Source organism: Liolophura sinensis, chromosome 3, assembly GCF_032854445.1.
Source record: "Liolophura sinensis isolate JHLJ2023 chromosome 3, CUHK_Ljap_v2, whole genome shotgun sequence".
In the NCBI taxonomy this organism is placed as follows: Eukaryota; Metazoa; Mollusca; class Polyplacophora; order Chitonida; family Chitonidae; genus Liolophura; species Liolophura sinensis.
This window is the reverse complement of record NC_088297.1, coordinates 2,988,780-3,007,626: the sequence shown is the minus strand read 5'-3', so window position 1 is coordinate 3,007,626 and position 18,847 is coordinate 2,988,780. Positions and strand designations below refer to the sequence as shown.

At 42.1% G+C, this 18,847-nt stretch overlaps 1 protein-coding gene across 1 annotated transcript in view; it reads right to left on the bottom strand.

Annotated features, from left to right (window-relative positions):
- Positions 1–675: 675 nt before the first annotated feature.
- The window catches only part of LOC135463763 (uncharacterized), a 39,351-nt gene continuing 21,179 nt past the window's right edge, over positions 676–18,847 (bottom strand). The window contains exons 6-11 of the mRNA XM_064741191.1: positions 17,744–17,808; positions 12,585–12,713; positions 10,729–10,964; positions 3,981–6,023; positions 2,926–3,033; positions 676–2,651 (exon numbers count right to left, since the gene is read on the bottom strand). Coding sequence (XP_064597261.1) covers positions 2,211–2,651; positions 2,926–3,033; positions 3,981–6,023; positions 10,729–10,964; positions 12,585–12,713; positions 17,744–17,808 — 3,022 coding nt within the window. The 3' untranslated portion in view covers positions 676–2,210. The remainder of the gene's footprint in view (positions 2,652–2,925; positions 3,034–3,980; positions 6,024–10,728; positions 10,965–12,584; positions 12,714–17,743; positions 17,809–18,847) is intronic.

Genomic DNA, 18,847 nt, shown 5'->3' with positions numbered 1-18,847 from the left:
CGTTCATCGAAACTACACACAAAAAAACGACATTTTCCGACTAAGGCCTAAACTTAAAACGCAAATACACTATAAAAATTATTCTGTTAATTTTAACAGAAAGTCTGTTGTCTTAGTGACGCCATATTGTATTCTGTTATTATAACAGAATATTGTGTGATATTCAACATAATATTATGGTAATCTACTGGAGTCCTTATGTTGAATTAGTAGAATTATGGTGGGAGGAAACCTGTTAGAGCCCGGAGGAAACCTGTAAGAGCCCCGGGGAAACCTGTTAGAGCCCGAGAGAAACAGTGTTTCACTTTAAAGCATAGGAATTCTGACACATATAATAAATTGCTTCGTGAGAAATTTTGGACAGGTAATAGATACAGAACACAGGAAATGTCTTGTCATTGCTATAAATATATAAAATACCTGGTACAGAAAGCCATATTTCTTCTTAGAGACATACAGTTGATGAAACAAACTGGCAGATGGCAAAAGTCTCTAACCAAAGTACATAGTTACACCATGCCTTTCTTCATGACGTCCATTTCAGGGTGGGTGGGGGTTGGGGGTTGAGTGGGGGGGGGTCACCCACTCAACTGTTTCCAAAAGCAGACACTTTTGTTTGACAAACCCATAAACTCAATAATTCCCCCCCCCCCTCCTTTTCCCACCCTTACCCTTTGGAACTGTTTTCGGTGTCCCCGTATTGTAATACACAGTGATAATATCAGACTTGAAAGCCGATATAACTAAGTAGGGAAATAACTAAGTAGAGTGGTGGGACACCCAAGCGAGGCCGTTACAAGAGAAGGCGCAGTTCACAGAAACATGCCCACCATTTAGTACAATTTCTAATTCAGTTAGAAAATGTCAGATATGTGTGTAAGTTATCAACCGGTGGTCGAATAGTGGTATCCAAATATCTCCAGCATATGTATGTGTACCTATACGCAAAAGTAAAAAGTCACTTTGATGGTTCCCCTTCTAAAACATACATGTAGGCTACGTTTACCCAAAGCTTGGTCAAAGCCCATTTTACAAAATTAACATCTGAAATATCCAAACAAGGCACATGCGCAGGCATCATATCACTGATAACAGGTAAACTAGCGGACTTCATAACCGTAACAACAACAACAATACTAGCAAGGCCTCGTGCAACATTGTAATGGTCGTTTTGATGTAAGAAGCTTGAGGTGGTGCTTGAGTAAGGAATAAGCTGAAACACGGCCATCATGCTCTCCGAACTGAGTTGGGCATGACAGCCAAAAGATCTTTTGCAACAGTAAAAAAAAAACCCACTACGCTCGTTACATGACATAGTGTTTGCTCATCCAATGGACAAAAACACGTAACACAATTCTGTACACTTCCGGTCTTGTTATAAGCTAGACAATTTCGGTAAATTTACTTGTTGAGAACAAAATAAATCAGTTTTGGTCATGAAAAAAGCATAAAACCTGGGCAGGGCTGAGGAACTCATTACCTAGCCTTTGAAGGGTTTTAAGAGCAACGGGTACGTTGAATAATGAGGTTTCCGTCAAATATCTCAAAACTGCACTTACCGGTGCACCAATGATCGAAATATTATTGTGTACTATTTAAGAGTCTACGTGGGAAGGTGTGGCGGCATCCTGCGGATGGTCGTGGGTTTCCTCCAGGCTTTACCCAGTTTCCTCCCACCATAATGTTGGCAGCCGTCCCGTACGTGAAATATTTTTTGTGTATGGCGGAAAACACCAATCGAATAAAGAAATAAATAAATAAATAAATATTTAGGGACCGGGGCCGGGTTGTTCAAAAGTGTTTTAAGACTTAATACCAGATTTAACTTTAAGCCAAGTCTTCAACTGAGTAGTTATCCGAAACAAAATTGCGCAAAAGTATATTAAATATAAAGTAAAACTGCTGTTGTCACAGTTAGAATAGTTTAAAATTTGGACAACTGCATTGATCGATGAACAACTTTCAGCAAACTGGGCCTGGTTCTTCGACTGGAACTAAACCATGACGACATAACCCTTTCAGTAGATATCGCTATGGTAACCATAACTAAGTAACAATATGAGCAATTGGACATTTTAGAGTAAACACCAATGAAATAATGTCGGAAACAAAGGTGATCATCGATGTGTGGAAATGTGGGTTGGTTCACTGTCGTTTGGTTCTCCTGTTGGTGCAGGCGTAGTCAATAGCTTACCGAGATGATCAATATCTCATGCACTGCTGGTCGCTTGAATAAAGTCACCACAACCATGTTGTAAAGTCGAATCACCACTGTCTTTTCGACTTGAATCCTGCCGCGAACTTCCGGTATCAGCTGGTTCAGTAGCACTAATGACATCACAGACTGCTTCTTTAACAACGGACATGTTTTTTTCGCCAAATGGCGAAGTTTTTTCTTCTAAAACGGATTTCCGTTCAACCACTCTAGATTTCAAGCGAGTTGCCTTCGAGTCGACAGCACTGACTCGCTGGCCACAACGAGGCTTACAGGAAGCGGGTGGCGCTGCGCTAGTTTCCGTTACTGTGGACTCAGACGTCGACTTTCCGTCAACTGGTAAATGCGTACCCCTGGACTGGTTCTGGTGATGGGTTTTGAGATCGTCCGCTCTGGCAAACGTGTCTCCGCAATGCCCACACACGTAAGGTCTCTCCTACACAAAACAAAAAACAACAACACATATTAATCCACGGGGTTAACTCGACACCCTCTCCACTGTTCTTCCCAGGTCACCGATCACAAATGGCTGGAACAGTACACTAACTGTTAGACTGCTGAGAGTTGACCAAACCTTATTAATAAAGTCATGTTTGCACCTTAAAAATTATAGCTGTGAAGCTCATTGGTATCTCTATAAATGTTACATGTCACATAGCCCTCGCTTCATTCAAAGAGACCCGCACATAATGGATAAGAGCTGTACTTACCCGCTTATGAGTCTGCAGGTGTATCTTCAGGGACTGGCCATTCGTAAACCCAGCGTCACAGTACTCACAGACGTAAGGTCTTAACTCCGCGTGGGTGATCAAATGGGTCTGGGGACAAAGAAAAAAAATAATAAATCAAATAAAACGTCAGAGCAATGCCTGGTTTACGTGACCTCGTTTTAGTAACAACAATTATGGAGACAATACGACGTTTATTAAAATTTTGAAAAGCCCCTACCCGGGTTTCATCCCGGGGTCTCCCGACTTAGAGGCGAACGCTCTACCCATTAGGCCACCAAAGTGATCATTGCTACACGTATTTTTATTTATTTTTTTATTTGATTGGTGTTTTACGCGGTACTCAAGACTACTTCACTTATACGACGGCGGCCATCATTGTGGTGGGAGGAAGAGCCCGGGGGAAAAACCACGACTAGCCCTATCCAGGTTACTGGCAGACTTTCCCACGAGGAAGCCAGAATGAGCTGGACTTGAACTCGCAGCGACTGCATTGGTGATTGCTATTTTGTAAATGATACATGTATGCAAGAAAATTTACACGGTATATACACTGTAACAGGTAATATTCTCCAGGTCATTACATATATTGGCTCTTCCTGTCTTCTCCATGCTCCCAGTGTCTTCTGGATACATCTATCACTTTCAAATACGTCCATTTACATTCTTTCAAACAGGGCTAAAATGGAAGCTAGAAGTGATCATTTGGCTCTAACTGATTCGGCGTTTACTGGGCTCTGCCCTGTATCTTTCCCAACACACAAAACATTGTACAATCAATCACGTGTAATATGACATTTATATAGGCTGTGTTTGTTTGTAGATCTTTTTCATTACTTTGAATGAAATATTATCGATCAATTTATCAAACCACCAAATATCCATCCAACTAACCAGTCAATGAACCAAATATCCAACCCACCAAACTGTCGATGTATCAAATATCTAAACCACCATCCAGACAATCCACCAAATACATAAATACAATAAAGTGGTGACATTTTTTAGAGCTGCATACGAATCTAAAGTAGACTCACATTGAGAAAGTCCAGAGTCTTGAAGCCCTGTCGACAGATTCCACATTTGTGAGGGCGATCAGGGGCTGGGTTGATCTGGCTGGTGAATCTTGGTGAGGCAGAGCGCCCACACACCTCTCCTTCACGGCCCTTCTCTAGATCACTGCCGGTGCCGTAGCGGGACGGGGTCGAGCTTCCAGTTCCCATCTCCACGAAATCCCACTTCTCGGGCTTTATTTCAACCGTGACTTTGTCGTTGGAAGCCGCCTTGAACTTCTCGTAAGGAGACCGGTTAGGGATGTTGAAGTGCTCTCCAAGGGGGCTAACAGCCATGGAGGACATGCAGGTTTCACCAGAACTGGCGTTGCTTTCAACGATCATCAAGCCGCCTTCATCCTCGTTTTCGGAATCGTCTAAGGCCTCGTAGTCCATGGCACTACCACCCTCACCTTGATCCTGCGATGCTGTTCTGGGAATGCTTTCAATATGATGAAGAGTTGCTGCATTCGCAGCGTCAACCATCTGGTGCAAGCTCTCTAGCGTTCGTTCGCAATTCGAGGCATCAATCTCATTCAGGCTTCCTTTTTCGATCTGCGCGTAAGTTCCTGATGGCAGTTTTCCTACCTTTTCCAGCATGGTAATGTGCATTTTGGACCTCAAATGCTTGGCCAGATGCCCGTGGTTACGGAAGGCAACTTTGCAGTCAGAACATTTAAACGGTCTCGGGTTATCCGTGGTAGGAACACCAAAATGTGTGTTGATGCTCTGCTTTGCCAAATGGCTATCTGAGCGATAGTGCTTCAGCAGATGACCCTTTGTTCTGAAGGACACACCGCAGTCCTCGCAACGGAACCGACGCTCGAAGTAATGAATGTTTTTGTGAAGAGTGAGCTGATGTTGTTGTTGAAAAGTCTTCTTACAGATGGTGCAGACGTAGCGTCCGTCCACCATGAATGCCGTATTTTCGTTCACTTTGAAAGCAGTCGGCGTTGCTCCCACTTGAGCAGAACTGCTGTCTGCCTTCACATAAATGACGTGAGCCTGACCCTCTGGATTCTGCAGAAATTTGGATAGCATGATGGGTGACACAGTAGTAAGGCGTGAAGATCCTGCATCACCAGATGTTAATGATTGATTGGTTACTGGAACGGTATCTTGCTTACTCAAAGGAGTTTTGGCTGTGTCAGCAGAGCTTGCAGAGACAAGAGCTGATACTATCAAAGGATGGCTGCTCCTTCCAGGCAAACTCATCACAGCTGGGCTGCCAAGGGAATTGCTGGGAGAAAACACTGGTGTGGTCACCCCAACTCCAACACCTTCTTTGGAGATCGAAGCCACTGGAGAGGTTGGTTGGCTTTCCGTGACAGCGTTCGTCAAGGAGCAAGGAATGGGAATAAGCAGGGACTGTCCTTGAGATGCACCCTGGAAGAGAATGTGTTGAGTGCTGGGGGACCCATTATCTGCCGAGCCTCCTGCAACATTGATGATGTGCCCAACCAGGGAGCCAATGGATGTTCCTTGCGGAGTTTGAGCTTGGTCACTGCTTCTTGCCTGGGACTGCACAAGATGTAGAATGTTTTGACCCATCTTTGTTGGTGAGATCATCAGCAACTGGTCCTGTAAAACGCAGCTAGGTTCGGTCTTGGGCATACCAGAATGCCCCCCACTCACTAGAGGGAGCGTCAGTTTTGTTCTGTCTATCGGGGTACAGTCCTCACCAGGAAAGGGATGAGTGAACTGGAAAGGGGGGACAACTCCAGCCAAAAAACTGCCTGCAGCACCGCCAGATGTAACAGCTATTTTGATTGGTTCCTGTCTTATTAACTGCCCAATGATTGGTCCAACTGAGGCAATTGAGGTGGAGATGGAGTTTTTTGTGCTGTGAGAAGTGGATGAGGCTAAAGCTGAGCCTGCAAAGCCAGGTTTTAAGCTGTCCGAATTTTGTCTCTTCACAGTTGTTTCTCTGGAAAGAACAGTCTTCGGCGCATGTAATCCTAGAATGTTGGGCCTGCTTGAGAATTTCTTCCCAACAGGGTGAATTGGGACATTGCGGCCTTTCACATTCTGCAACACAGTAGAAAATAATAATGAATCACATGTATTACAACATTCTGATAATGTGGTATTACATCAACTGATAATGTGGTATTACATCATCTGATAATGTGGTATGACATAATCTGATAATGTGGAATGACATCAACTGATAATGTGGTATTACATCATCTGATAATGTGGTATTACATCAACTGATAATGTGGTATTACATCATCTGATAATGTGGTATTACATCATCTGATAATGTGGTATTACATCATCTGATAATGTGGTATTACATCAACTGATAATGTGATATTACATCATCTGATAATGTGGTATTACAACATCTGGTAATGTGGTATTACATCATCTGGTAATGTGGTATTACATCATCTGATAATGTGGTATTACATCAACTAATAATGTGGTATTACATCAACTGATAATGTGGCATTACAACATCTGATAATGTGGTATTACATCAACTGATAATGTGGTATTACAACATCTGGTAATGTGGTATTACATCATCTGATAATGTGGTATTACATCAACTGATAATGTGGTATTACAACATCTGATAATGTGGTATTACATCATCTGATAATGTGGTTTTACAACATCTCATAACAGGGTTTTAAATGAAATCCTTTATTGTCCTTTAAAACCATACTCAAGAATTTTCACTTAAACAAGGACGGGGCCTCCGTGGCTCAGTTGGTTAGCGCGCTAGTGCAGCTTAATGACCCAGGAGCCTCTCACCAATTCAGTCGCTGTGAGTTCAAGTCCAGGTCATGCTGGCTTCCTCTCCAGCCGTACGTGGGAAAGTCTGTCAGCAACCTGCGGATGGTCCTGGGTTTCCCCTGGGCTCTTCCCGGTTGCCACCCACCATAATGCTGGCCGCCGTCATATAAGTGAAATATTCTTGAGTATGGTGTAAAACACCAATCAAATAAATAAATAAATAAATAGATAAACAAGGGCTGCTTATTCACTTAAACAAGGGCTGCTTATTCACTTAAACAAGGACTGCATTAAAGTGAATGAAGAACAGAATTCAACACATCAACTGACATCTTAATTACATGCAATACTCAATCATATTTCAGTTTTTTTTTATTTTAGATGGTTTTCAGAGGTATTTGAATCTTCTTTCTCAAGGGATAGTGCCTTTGTACATCAACTTATTTATTTCACCTCCGCTGGATTTGGCTCAGTCCATTTCGTGGTATCATATTCATGTGAAACAAACTCAGGACTGATGATCGATCAAAGGTGAGACAGGGTGACGAAAATCTAACCCTGTCAAGATATGCCCAGGAGTTCATTTGTGAAGCTTCAATGAAGTTGCTTACATAGTTTTGGGGCAAAAGAAGGAAAGTATCTGTGCAATGGCAGGCCGAGGGGACCATCCATCATGTTTTACTGGCGTGCCCGCGGTGCACCAGGACCACCCATCAAGTTTTACTGGAGGTGTCCGCAGTGCACCAAGACCATCCATCACGTTTTACTGGCGTGCACGCGGTTCACCGAGACCATCCATCATGTTTTACTGGCATACCCGCGAAGCACAGAGACTATCCATCACTTTTTACTGGCGTGCCTGCGGTGCACCGAGACCATCCATCACGTTTTACTGGTGTGCCCACGGTGCACCGAGACCATCCATCACGTTTTACTGGCGTGCACGCGGTTCACCGAGGCCATCCATCATGTTTTACTGGCGTGCCTGCAGTGCACTGAGACCATCCATCATGTTTTACTGGCGTACCTGCAGTGCACCGATATCATCCATCACATTTTACTGGTGTGCCTGCAGTGCACCAAGACCATCCATCACATTTTACTGGCGTGCCCGCGGTGCACCGAGACCATCCATAATGTTTTACTGGCGTATCTGTAGTGCACCAAGACCATCCATCACGTTTTACTGGCGAGTTTGCAGTGCAACGAGACCATCCATCACGTTTTACTGGTGTGCCAGCGTTGCACTGAGACCATCCATCACGTTTTACTGGCGTGTCCGCGGTGCACCGAGGCCACCCATCACGTTTTACTGGCGTGCCTGCAGTGCACCGAGACCATCCATCAAGTTTTACTGGCGTGCCTGCAGTGCACCAAGACCATCCATCACGTTTTACTAGCGTGCCTGCAGTGCAACGAGACCATCCATCACGTTTTATTGGCGTGCCTGCAGTGCACTGAGACCATCCATCAAGTTTTACTGGCGTGCCTGCAGTGCACTAAGACCATCCATCACGTTTTACTAGCGTGCCTGCAGTGCAACGAGACCATCCATCACGTTTTATTGGCGTGCCTGCAGTGCACCGAGACCATCCATCACATTTTACAGGCGTGTCCGTGGTGCACCGAGGCCATCCATCATGTTTTACTGGCATGCCTGCAGTGCACCAAGACCATCCATCACGTTTTACTGGTGTGCCCACGGTGCACCGAGACCATCCATCATGTTTTACTGGCGTGTCTGTAGTGCACCAAGACCATCCATCACGTTTTACTGGCGTGTCTGCAGTGCAACGAGACCATCCATCACGTTTTACTGGTGTGCCAGCGTTGCACTGAGACCATCCATCACGTTTTACTGGTGTGTCTGCGGTGCACCAAGACCATCCATCACGTTTTACTGGCGTGCTCGTGGTGCACCAAGACCATCCATCACATTTTACTCGCGTGTCCGTGGTGCACGGAGACCATCCATCACATTTTACTGGCGTGTCCGCGGTGCACCGAGGCCACCCATCACATTTTACTGGCGTGCCTGCAGTGCACTGAGACCATCCATCACGTTTTACTGGCGTGCCTGCAGTGCACTGAGACCATCCATCACGTTTTACTGGTGTGCCTGCAGTGCACCGAGACCATCCATCACGTTTTACTGGCATGTCTGCAGTGCGAGACCATCCATCACGTTTTACTGGTGTGCCAGTGTTGCACTGAGACCATCCATCACGTTTTACTGGCCTGTCTGCGGTGCACCGAGACCATCCATCAAGTTTTACTAGTGTGTCTGCAGTGCACCAAGACCATCCGTCACGTTTTACTGGTGTGCCAGTGTTGCACTGAGACCATCCATCACATTTTACTGGCCTGTCTGCGGTGCACCGAGACCATCCATCAAGTTTTACTAGTGTGTCTGCAGTGCACCAAGACCATCCATCACGTTTCACTGGCGTGCCTGCAGTGCACCAGGACCATCCATCATGTTTTACTAGCGTGCCTGCAGTGCATCGACACCATCCATCACGTTTTACTGGCATGTCCGCGGTGCACCGAGACCATCTATCACATTTTACTGGCGTGTCCGCGGTGCACTGCTCAAAGACAAAATATTCCTTCCTAATTTTGCAGACATTGGAATTGTTAACCCTGAGGATCCTGCTTTGTGCACTGCAAAATGCAAGTTTAGTTTTTAAAGCTGTGGGGAATTATTTATGTAGGATCCACAGATTTTAGGCCATATTATTCTGGCTTTAGTTCCCTATGGATTGACCACTGTTGATTAGAGCAGCCTAAATCCCTGAAACACATCTTACTGCCTTGGTGCATATCATTCCATGGAATGTATTGTTTTAGGCCGTACTCAAGAATATTTGACTTATACAACGGTGGCCAGCATAATGATGGGAGGAAACCGGGCAGAGCCCAGCGGAAAACCCATGACCATCTGCAGGTTGCTGTCAGACCTTCACACTTACCGCCAGAGAGGAGGCCTGCATGAGCTGGGCTTGAACTCACAGTGACCTCATTGGTGAGAGGCTTTCGCGTCATCACGCTGCACTAGCGTGTTAACCAACCGAGCCATGGAGGCCCCTCCATGGAATGGTGTCGCCATGGTAACTAATTTTTTATGTGTTTAAAAAGGAAAGTAATTTGGCATATTTCAATAAAGGGACATAACTCAGAAACATCGTCCCGCAGTGCTCGCGTCTCATAGACTTTCAACTCATAAATTATGGCCACTAAAATTTTATAAATGAACATTATGTTATATTAACCCCGAGACAGATGTCACCACAACTATACTACGCTCAGACCAATCCTGGTTGAGATGAGAAGAAACATCTTGTTGAAGCCAAAGAAAGGTATGTACTATACACAAGTGAGCATTAATTTAGCAGTGATAACGGGCAGGACCATTCAATATGTTAACACCTTCACAAGCAGCGTCCAAGATGCGTTAAAACATACCACTAGCTGCTGATTCGCGGCAGCGCTTCTGTTCGAGCTCTCTGCCTTACCAGCACAAGTTTACAGAAACTCCGCGTGATGTATTACAGTAAAGAACAAAAGAGCACATTGCCTGGACAGACTTGATTTAGGTAGGCAATTTCTGATTACTGGGGATATTTGTTCATTTATTTGATTGCTGTTTTAGTGTAATACTCTGGCTTACATGTGTACAATGATGGCTGGTATTATGAGCGGCGGAAACCAGATTGTGTAAATTTAATCACAAACCAGTGGCACATTCCTGACAAAATTTCCCACATCTGATGCATGGGTATGCATCCATACGGGTAACAGAGAGGTGGTCACCGTTTCAAAGAACGTTACACTGTGGAAACTGCCACAGACGTGTTGTTGACCACTGTTGTTACCAAGGCCCCATGAAGAGCGAGAGCAGAGGACCATACAAATTCATTACCCGATGGCCGGGATTGATCCCACACCTAGTGATGGGAATATTTAACATAGACTGGTGACTTACCCTTGGGACATCATCACCAGAACTGGACTTGTCTTCTGAGTCACTGTCTATGGTGATCACTTGAACAGGCTCTGCAGCCTTCTTCATTGGCTGCCTCACTGTGCCTTGAGCTGGGACTAGAGTATGCTTTTGTAAGTCCCCAGCTGATTGGTCAGATGAACACATGGCTGTGGTTGGTTGAGCCCTACTGGTGGTCCTTGTCATCAAAGCTCCAATCAAAGAGTCTAACCTTCCTCCTGTTATCATACAGAAAAACAAGCAAATTCCGCAAAATTTACTTCCCATGCTAAATATGCAAAGGTTAGGCACAGATCAAGTTATTCCATAGAAAACAACGACCAATCAGAATCACAAAATCCTTTAAAATATGCAAAACTCATTCAAGTACTGATCGTGCTGGTTTTCAAGCCTGATCAGGGTCTCCATAAAGAGAATGTGAACATAAAATAACATCAAAATACAGAAATATTTGCAGGAGTTGTAGTGCGGTAAACAAAGTCGAAAATGTCAGCTGGAAATATGAATGGACAAACTTGACTGTCAGATCATCATTAACAACCTTCACCCTGCACAAAAGCGTCCCATAAGTAAGGTTAAAACTATCAGTTTTAGAGTTCAAACAAAAAACCAAGGTAAAAACATCAGCACAGGAAAATTGAGGCACAATATCTCTCCCACCCCTCAAAAGATTTTACAGTTTGGATGCATTTCAGATTACTAACATCTTACAAGCACCCAGAGTCAAGGTTTAAACATGTTTTTAAATCACTACTTTCAATCTCTGAATTTTTTCTTTTTGGTCTCAATTTTGCTAGGGTGTAAAATTCATGTAAAATATGGTTAACAGAAGCCATGCAGTTGAGACTAGCTCTGTAAAAGTGTAGCCCTGGCGTAAATATATGAATGTACTTTGGTAAGTTATGCAGGCAAACTCTTTCACATGTCGGGGCCTCCGTGGCTCAGTCAGTTAGCCCGCTAGTGCAGTGCAATGACCCAGAAGTCTCTCACCAATGCTGTCGCTATGAGTTCAAGTCCAGGTCATGCTGGCTTCCTCTCCGGCCATACGTGGGGAGGTCTGCCAGCAAACCTGCAGATGGTCATGGGTTTCCCCTGGGCTCTGCCCTGGTTCCTCCCACCATAATGCCGGCCGCCGTCATATAAGTGAAATATTGTTGAGTACGGCGTAAAACACCGATCAAATAAATAAATAAATCATTTACATGTCACATGTCAGAAGCCAAGTGGTCAACAGCAACCTGCATGTAAGACTACACGAAAGGGCACCATGGACAACACTAAGCAATGGTGAACTCATACACCTCCTTCTGGTCTGGATCAAGAAGAAGCAAAGCTGTGAACTCACTTGTTCTGTCCTTTATTACAGTGTTTGCATGCCTCTACAATATATAAGTACAGGCAAGTTAGAGAGGTCCAGCAGACTACATGCAATCTCATTAGCTGTGAACTCACTTGCTCCGTCCTTTATTACAGTGTATGCATGCCTCTATAATATATAAGTACAAGCAAGTTAGAGAGGTCCAGCAGACTACAGGCAATCTCATCAGCTGTGAACTCACTTGTTCCGTCCTTTATTACAGTGTATGCATGCCTCTATAATATATAAGTACAAGCAAGTTAGAGAGGTCCAGCAGACTACATGCAATCTCATCAGCTGTGAACTCACTTGTTCCGTCCTTTATTACAGTGTATGCATGCCTCTATAATATACATGTATATGAAGTACAACCAATGGAACAACCTACAATCAACTAATCAAGAACCAGTAAATTTTAATACACATGTTAAAGAAGAAGATATTGATAGTGTTCCATACATACTGCCCCAAAATATCTTACCTTTACCAGGTGTGTCATCTGGAGATGATACTTTGTTCGACTCAGTCTCTGACATCTGCTTAGAGAGGTCCAGCAGACTGCGTGCAATCTCATCGTCATTCGTTAAGGAATCTTGAGTCTTATCCCCACCTACAATGTAAAAACAAGGTAACTGCTTTGAAGGATCCAGCGTAGTGTTTGCTAGCTCATCGTCAGAATCTCAAGTCAACTTTTACCCCCAACAGCAAAACCAGAACAAAGATCTGCCTTCTTGAGGTTCAAGTAAAATTATGCACTATGTTCATTCATTTGTCAATATATGTGCTGAGAAAAGCTTGTTACTCTATGAATAGTCTCATTGGAAAAAATATATTTTTCCAGTATAAGACACAACAATTTAAATTGCAGAATAATTTTTTTTTCAATGTCAGAAGATGGTATAAAAATAAAATTAAAACTTGAAAAATCATCTAATTTGTGGAAATTTCGAATATCCCAGCAGTTTTTCCTGCGATGAAGACGTATTTACAAGATCGGAAAGCCTTGACAAACAGGAAATCACAAAAACAATAAGATAGGACCAAAGATCGGATTGGTTTATTTTATCCCTTTTTTTTTTTGTTTATTTCTCATTAATTCTTGCCCCAAAAAATCATGAATGAATTGGTGTCGCCTGTGACATCAATTCATCCGACACATTACATGTTACCTTCCAAGCAAAACTCAAAACATATTTTCCATGTTCAACAGAAGCCTCAGAATCTGGCAAAATTTTGCATCTTAGACATGGGTGAAAGTTCCTCACTTATTTTCAATGATCTTTTTTCTAACATTAAATTTTTAAATTATTTATATGTAATTGTCTCATTAGAGAATGTGACACATACATGGGTGGTCATCTTGCCGATAATAACACCGGATAGCTGTTTCCGCGCGCGTGCGCATGGTTGAGATTTCATCGCTGCTGTACAAAGAAATCGCTGTCTTTCGACATTATGACCCTCGGCAGTCAGACACAGCTCCGCAAAATCCATGTATTTCATTCCAATCATTGTGACATCTGAGAGCTTACATGGTTTCAAGGCCAGTTTCAAGTCAAAAACTTTCAAAACTACACTTGAAGAAATTGGACTGGAGTTGAATTATGGGCCATCCATAGGTATAAATGTTGTAATGTTGTACCACAGGTATAAATGTTGTAATGTTGTACCACAGGTATAAATGATCATCTGAAGGCTGTAATGTTGTACCACAGGTATAAATGATCATCTGAAGGCTGTAATGTACCATAGGTATAAATGATCATGTGAAGGCTGTAATGTTGTACCACAGGTATAAATGATCATCTGAAGGATGTAATGTTGTTCCATAGGTATCAATGATCATGTAAAGGCTGTAATGTTGTTCCACAGGTATAAATGATCATGTGAAGGCTGTAATGTTGTACCATAGATATAAATGATCATGTGAAGGCTGTATTGCTGTACCACAGGTATAAATGATCATCTGAAGGCTGTAATATTGTACCACAGGTATCAATGATCATGTGAAGTCTGTAATGTTGTACCATAGGTATAAATGATCATGTGAAGGCTGTAATGTTGTACCACAGGTATAAATGATCATGTGAAGGCTGTAATGTTGTACCACAGGTATAAATGATCATGCGAAGGCTGTAATGTTGTACCACAGGTATAAATGATCATGTGAAGGCTGTAATGTTGTACCACAGGTATAAATGATCATGTGAAGGCTGTAATGTTGTACCATAGGTATAAATGATCATGTGAAGGCTGTAATGTTGTTCCATAGGTATTAATGATCATGTGAAGGCTGTAATGTTGTACCATAGGTATTAATGATCATCTGAAGGCTGTAATGTTGTACCACAGGTATAAATGATCATGTGAAGGCTGTAATGTTGTACCATAGGTATAAATGATCATGTGAAGGCTGTAATGTTGTACCACAGGTATAAATGATCATGTGAAGGCTGTAATGTTGTTCCATAGGTATAAATGATCATGCGAAGGCTGTAATGTTGTACCACAGGTATAAATGATCATGTGAAGGCTGTAATGTTGTACCACAGGTATAAATGACCATGTGAAGGCTGTAATGTTGTACCACAGGTATAAATGATCATGTGAAGGCTGTAATGTTGTACCATAGGTATAAATGATCATGTGAAGGCTGTAATGTTGTACCATAGGTATAAATGATCATGTGAAGGCTGTAATGTTGTTCCATAGGTATTAATGATCATGTGAAGGCTGTAATGTTTTACCATAGGTATTAATGATCATGTGAAGGCTGTAATGTTGTACCACAGGTATAAATGATCATGTGAAGGCTGTAATGTTGTACCACAGGTATAAATGATCATGTGAAGGTTGTAATGTTGTACCACAGGTATAAATGATCATGTGAAGGCTGTAATGTTGTTCCATAGGTATTAATGATCATGTGAAGGCTGTAATGTTGTCCCATAGGTATTAATGATCATGTGAAGGCTGTAATGTTGTACCACAGGTATAAATGATCATGTGAAGGCTGTAATGTTGTACCACAGGTATAAATGATCATGTGAAGGCTGTAATGTACCACAGGTATAAATGATCATGTGAAGGCTGTAATGTTGTACCACAGGTATAAATGATCATGTGAAGGCTGTAATGTTGTACCATAGGTATAAATGATCATGTGAAGGCTGTAATGTTGTACCACAGGTATAAATGATCATGTGAAGGCTGTAATGTTGTACCATAGGTATAAATGATCATGTGAAGGCTGTAATGTTGTACCACAGGTATAAATGATCATGTGAAGGCTGTAATGTTGTACCACAGGTATAAATGATCATGTGAAGGCTGTAATGTTGTACCATAGGTATAAATGATCATGTGAAGGCTGTTATGTTGTACCATAGGTATAAATGATCATGTGAAGGCTGTAATGTTGTTCCATAGGTATTAATGATCATGTGAAGGCTGTAATGTTGTACCATAGGTATTAATGATCATGTGAAGGCTGTAATGTTGTACCACAGGTATAAATGATCATGTGAAGGCTGTAATGTTGTACCACAGGTATAAATGATCATGTGAAGGCTGTAATGTTGTACCACAGGTAAAAATGATCATGTGAAGGCTGTAATGTTGTACCATAGGTATAAATGATCATGTGAAGGCTGTAATGTTGTACCACAGGTATAAATGATCATGTGAAGGCTGTAATGTTGTACCATAGGTATAAATGATCATGTGAAGGCTGTAATGTTGTATCACAGGTATTAATGATCATGTGAAGGCTGTAATGTTGTACCACAGGTATAAATGCTCATGTGAATATAAGCGTCAAGTCCGACATTCCTAAACCATTTGTAGTCCGTAAAGGGCGTTCCAAGTCGATAATCGCAAGATCCATTTCCACAACAACGTTTAACACTAACTCCCGAAGACAAAGGTATGTAAGAAATTATACAAATAAGACATAAAGCCGGTAACACACAAGAGAGAAGCGATCATCAGGTTTCAATGATGCCGGGCAGACAATGAATATTCCAGGCATGAATTCCATATCAAAGTTCAAATTCGTAGTCCATGAATGAGTTCCATATCAAATAACAGCTAAACAAGTATCTCAGTCGCGCTTTCACTGCAACTGTTCATAAAGGCATCATGCTGATGTAATTAGCATGGCTACATTTACGGCCCCTAGCCTCAGGTTAAGCGGTATTAGATACAGTTTGAAGGCTGTAATGTTGTTTCATAGGTATAAATGATCATGTGAAGGCTGTAACATTGTACCACAGGTATAAATGATCATGTGAGGGCTGTAATGTTGTACCACAGGTATAAATGATCATCTGAAGGCTGTAATGTTGTACCACAGGTATAAATGATCATGTGAAGGCTGTAATGTTGCACCACAGGTATAAATGATCATGTGAAGGCTGTAATGTTGTACCACAGGTATAAATGATCATGTGAAGGCTGTAATGTTGTACCACAGGTATAAATGATCATGTGAAGGCTGCAATGTTGTACCACAGGTATAAATGATCATGTGAAGGCTGTAATGTACCACAGGTATAAATGATCATGTGAAGGCTGTAATGTACCACAGGTATAAATGATCATGTGAAGGCTGTAATGTACCACAGGTATAAATGATCATGTGAAGGCTGTAATGTTGTACCACAGGTATAAATGATCATGTGAAGGCTGTAATGTTGTACCACAGGTATAAATGATCATGTGAAGGCTGTAATGTTGTACCACAGGTATAAATGATCATGTGAAGGCTGTAATGTACCACAGGTATAAATGATCATCTGAAGGATGTAATGTTGTACCACAGGTATAAATGATCATGTGAAGGCTGTAATGTTGTACCACAGGTATAAATGATCATGTGAAGGCTGTAATGTTGTGCCACAGGTATAAATGATCATGTGAAGGCTGTAATGTTGTACCATAGGTATAAATGATCATGTGAAGGCTGTAATGTTGTACCACAGGTATAAATGATCATGTGAAGGCTGTAATGTTGTACCACAGGTATAAATCATCATCTGAAAGCTGTAATGTTGTACCACAGGTATAAATGATCATCTGAAGGCTGTAATGTTGTACCATAGGTATAAATGATCATGCGAAGGCTGTAATGATGTACCACAGGTATAAATGATCATGTGAAGGCTGTAATGTTGTACCATAGGTATAAATGATCATCTGAAGGCTGTAATGATGTACCACAGGTATAAATGATCATGTGAAGGCTGTAATGTACCACAGGTATAAATGATCAACTGAAGGCTGTAATGTTGTACCACAGGTATAAATGATCATGTGAAGGCTGTAACGTTGTACCACAGGTATAAATGATCATGTGAAGGCTGTAATGTTGTACCACAGGTATAAATGATCATGTGAAGGCTGTAACGTTGTACCACAGGTATAAATGATCATGTGAAGGCTGTAACGTTGTACCACAGGTATAAATGATCATGTGAAGGCTGTAATGTTGTACCACAGGTATAAATGATCATGTACTTTTGATCATACCTCATATAACACATTATGCACATTCACACTGAAGCACCAAACAGCTATCTGGCTCACAGAGCCACAAACTCAAAAATAAAAATGACTAAAACAGTTCTAGTGGAGACAAACCTTGTGGCTGACTTGCAGACCTGGTTTTGGTGGCCTTGCTCGGGAAACCATACACAGTGCCCAGGCTGCAAGTAAAGCAAAGCTATCATGATACAATACACACAGCAGTACAAGCTGGGGGCATTCACCGCCTTTCTGCAGCTACAAGTATTTGTTTATTTAATTATGTGATTGGTGCATTACGCCGTACTCAAGAATATTTCACTTATACGACGACGGCCAGTATTATGGTGGGAGGAAAGCGGGCAGAGCCCAGGGGAAACCCATAATCATCAATAGGTTGATGAAAAACCTTGCCAGTTATGGCCGGAGAGGAAGCCAGCATGAGCTGGACTTGAACTCACAGCGACCGCATTGGTGAGAGGCTCAAGTAATGAAGGGATTATTCTTCCAATCTCAAGTAATAAAGCAATTATTCATCACTTTGAGGCAGCCCTAATTTTATTTTCATTTGGTTTTCATTTTGAATATTTCACTTATACGCCGGCCAGCATTATGGCGGGAGGAAACCGGGCAGAACCTGGGGGAACCCACGACCATCCGTTGGCAGGTGGCTGGCAAACTTTCCCACGTACGGGCAGAGAGGAAGACAGCACAGGCTGAATTTTATTTTGTATTTTATGGGCAAGCTGACAATAAAAAAATCCAAAAATAAAACTGAAAATCGACGTTTCTATTTTGTCTGATCTTGATGTTTTTTATAATTTGCATGATTTTTCATGGCATTTGGATCATGTAGATATACACGTCTTCTACTGCCACAAATTAATCCGGTAGTCCACATATCCCACAAATGAGGTGATTTTCAAGTTTTATTTTTATATGTGATATTGAAAAAAAGCTTACTTCGCTCGTTAAACATCAACTTATGAAATTGGTGTGGCCTTGATCACCATTTCTTGCACTGTACATGTTGTAAAAATATTATGATAACATGCAAGTTTACATAGGTAGGTATAAAACTGTCCTAAACATGTTTAGCGGCACCCAGTCATTGCCCCACAAAGCCCTTCCCCAGAACCACCACATAGGTACTCTCTGTTTGTTACCTATGACAGTTCTTTTAAAATGAGTAATTTTACACAAACTTTGTTACTGATAACA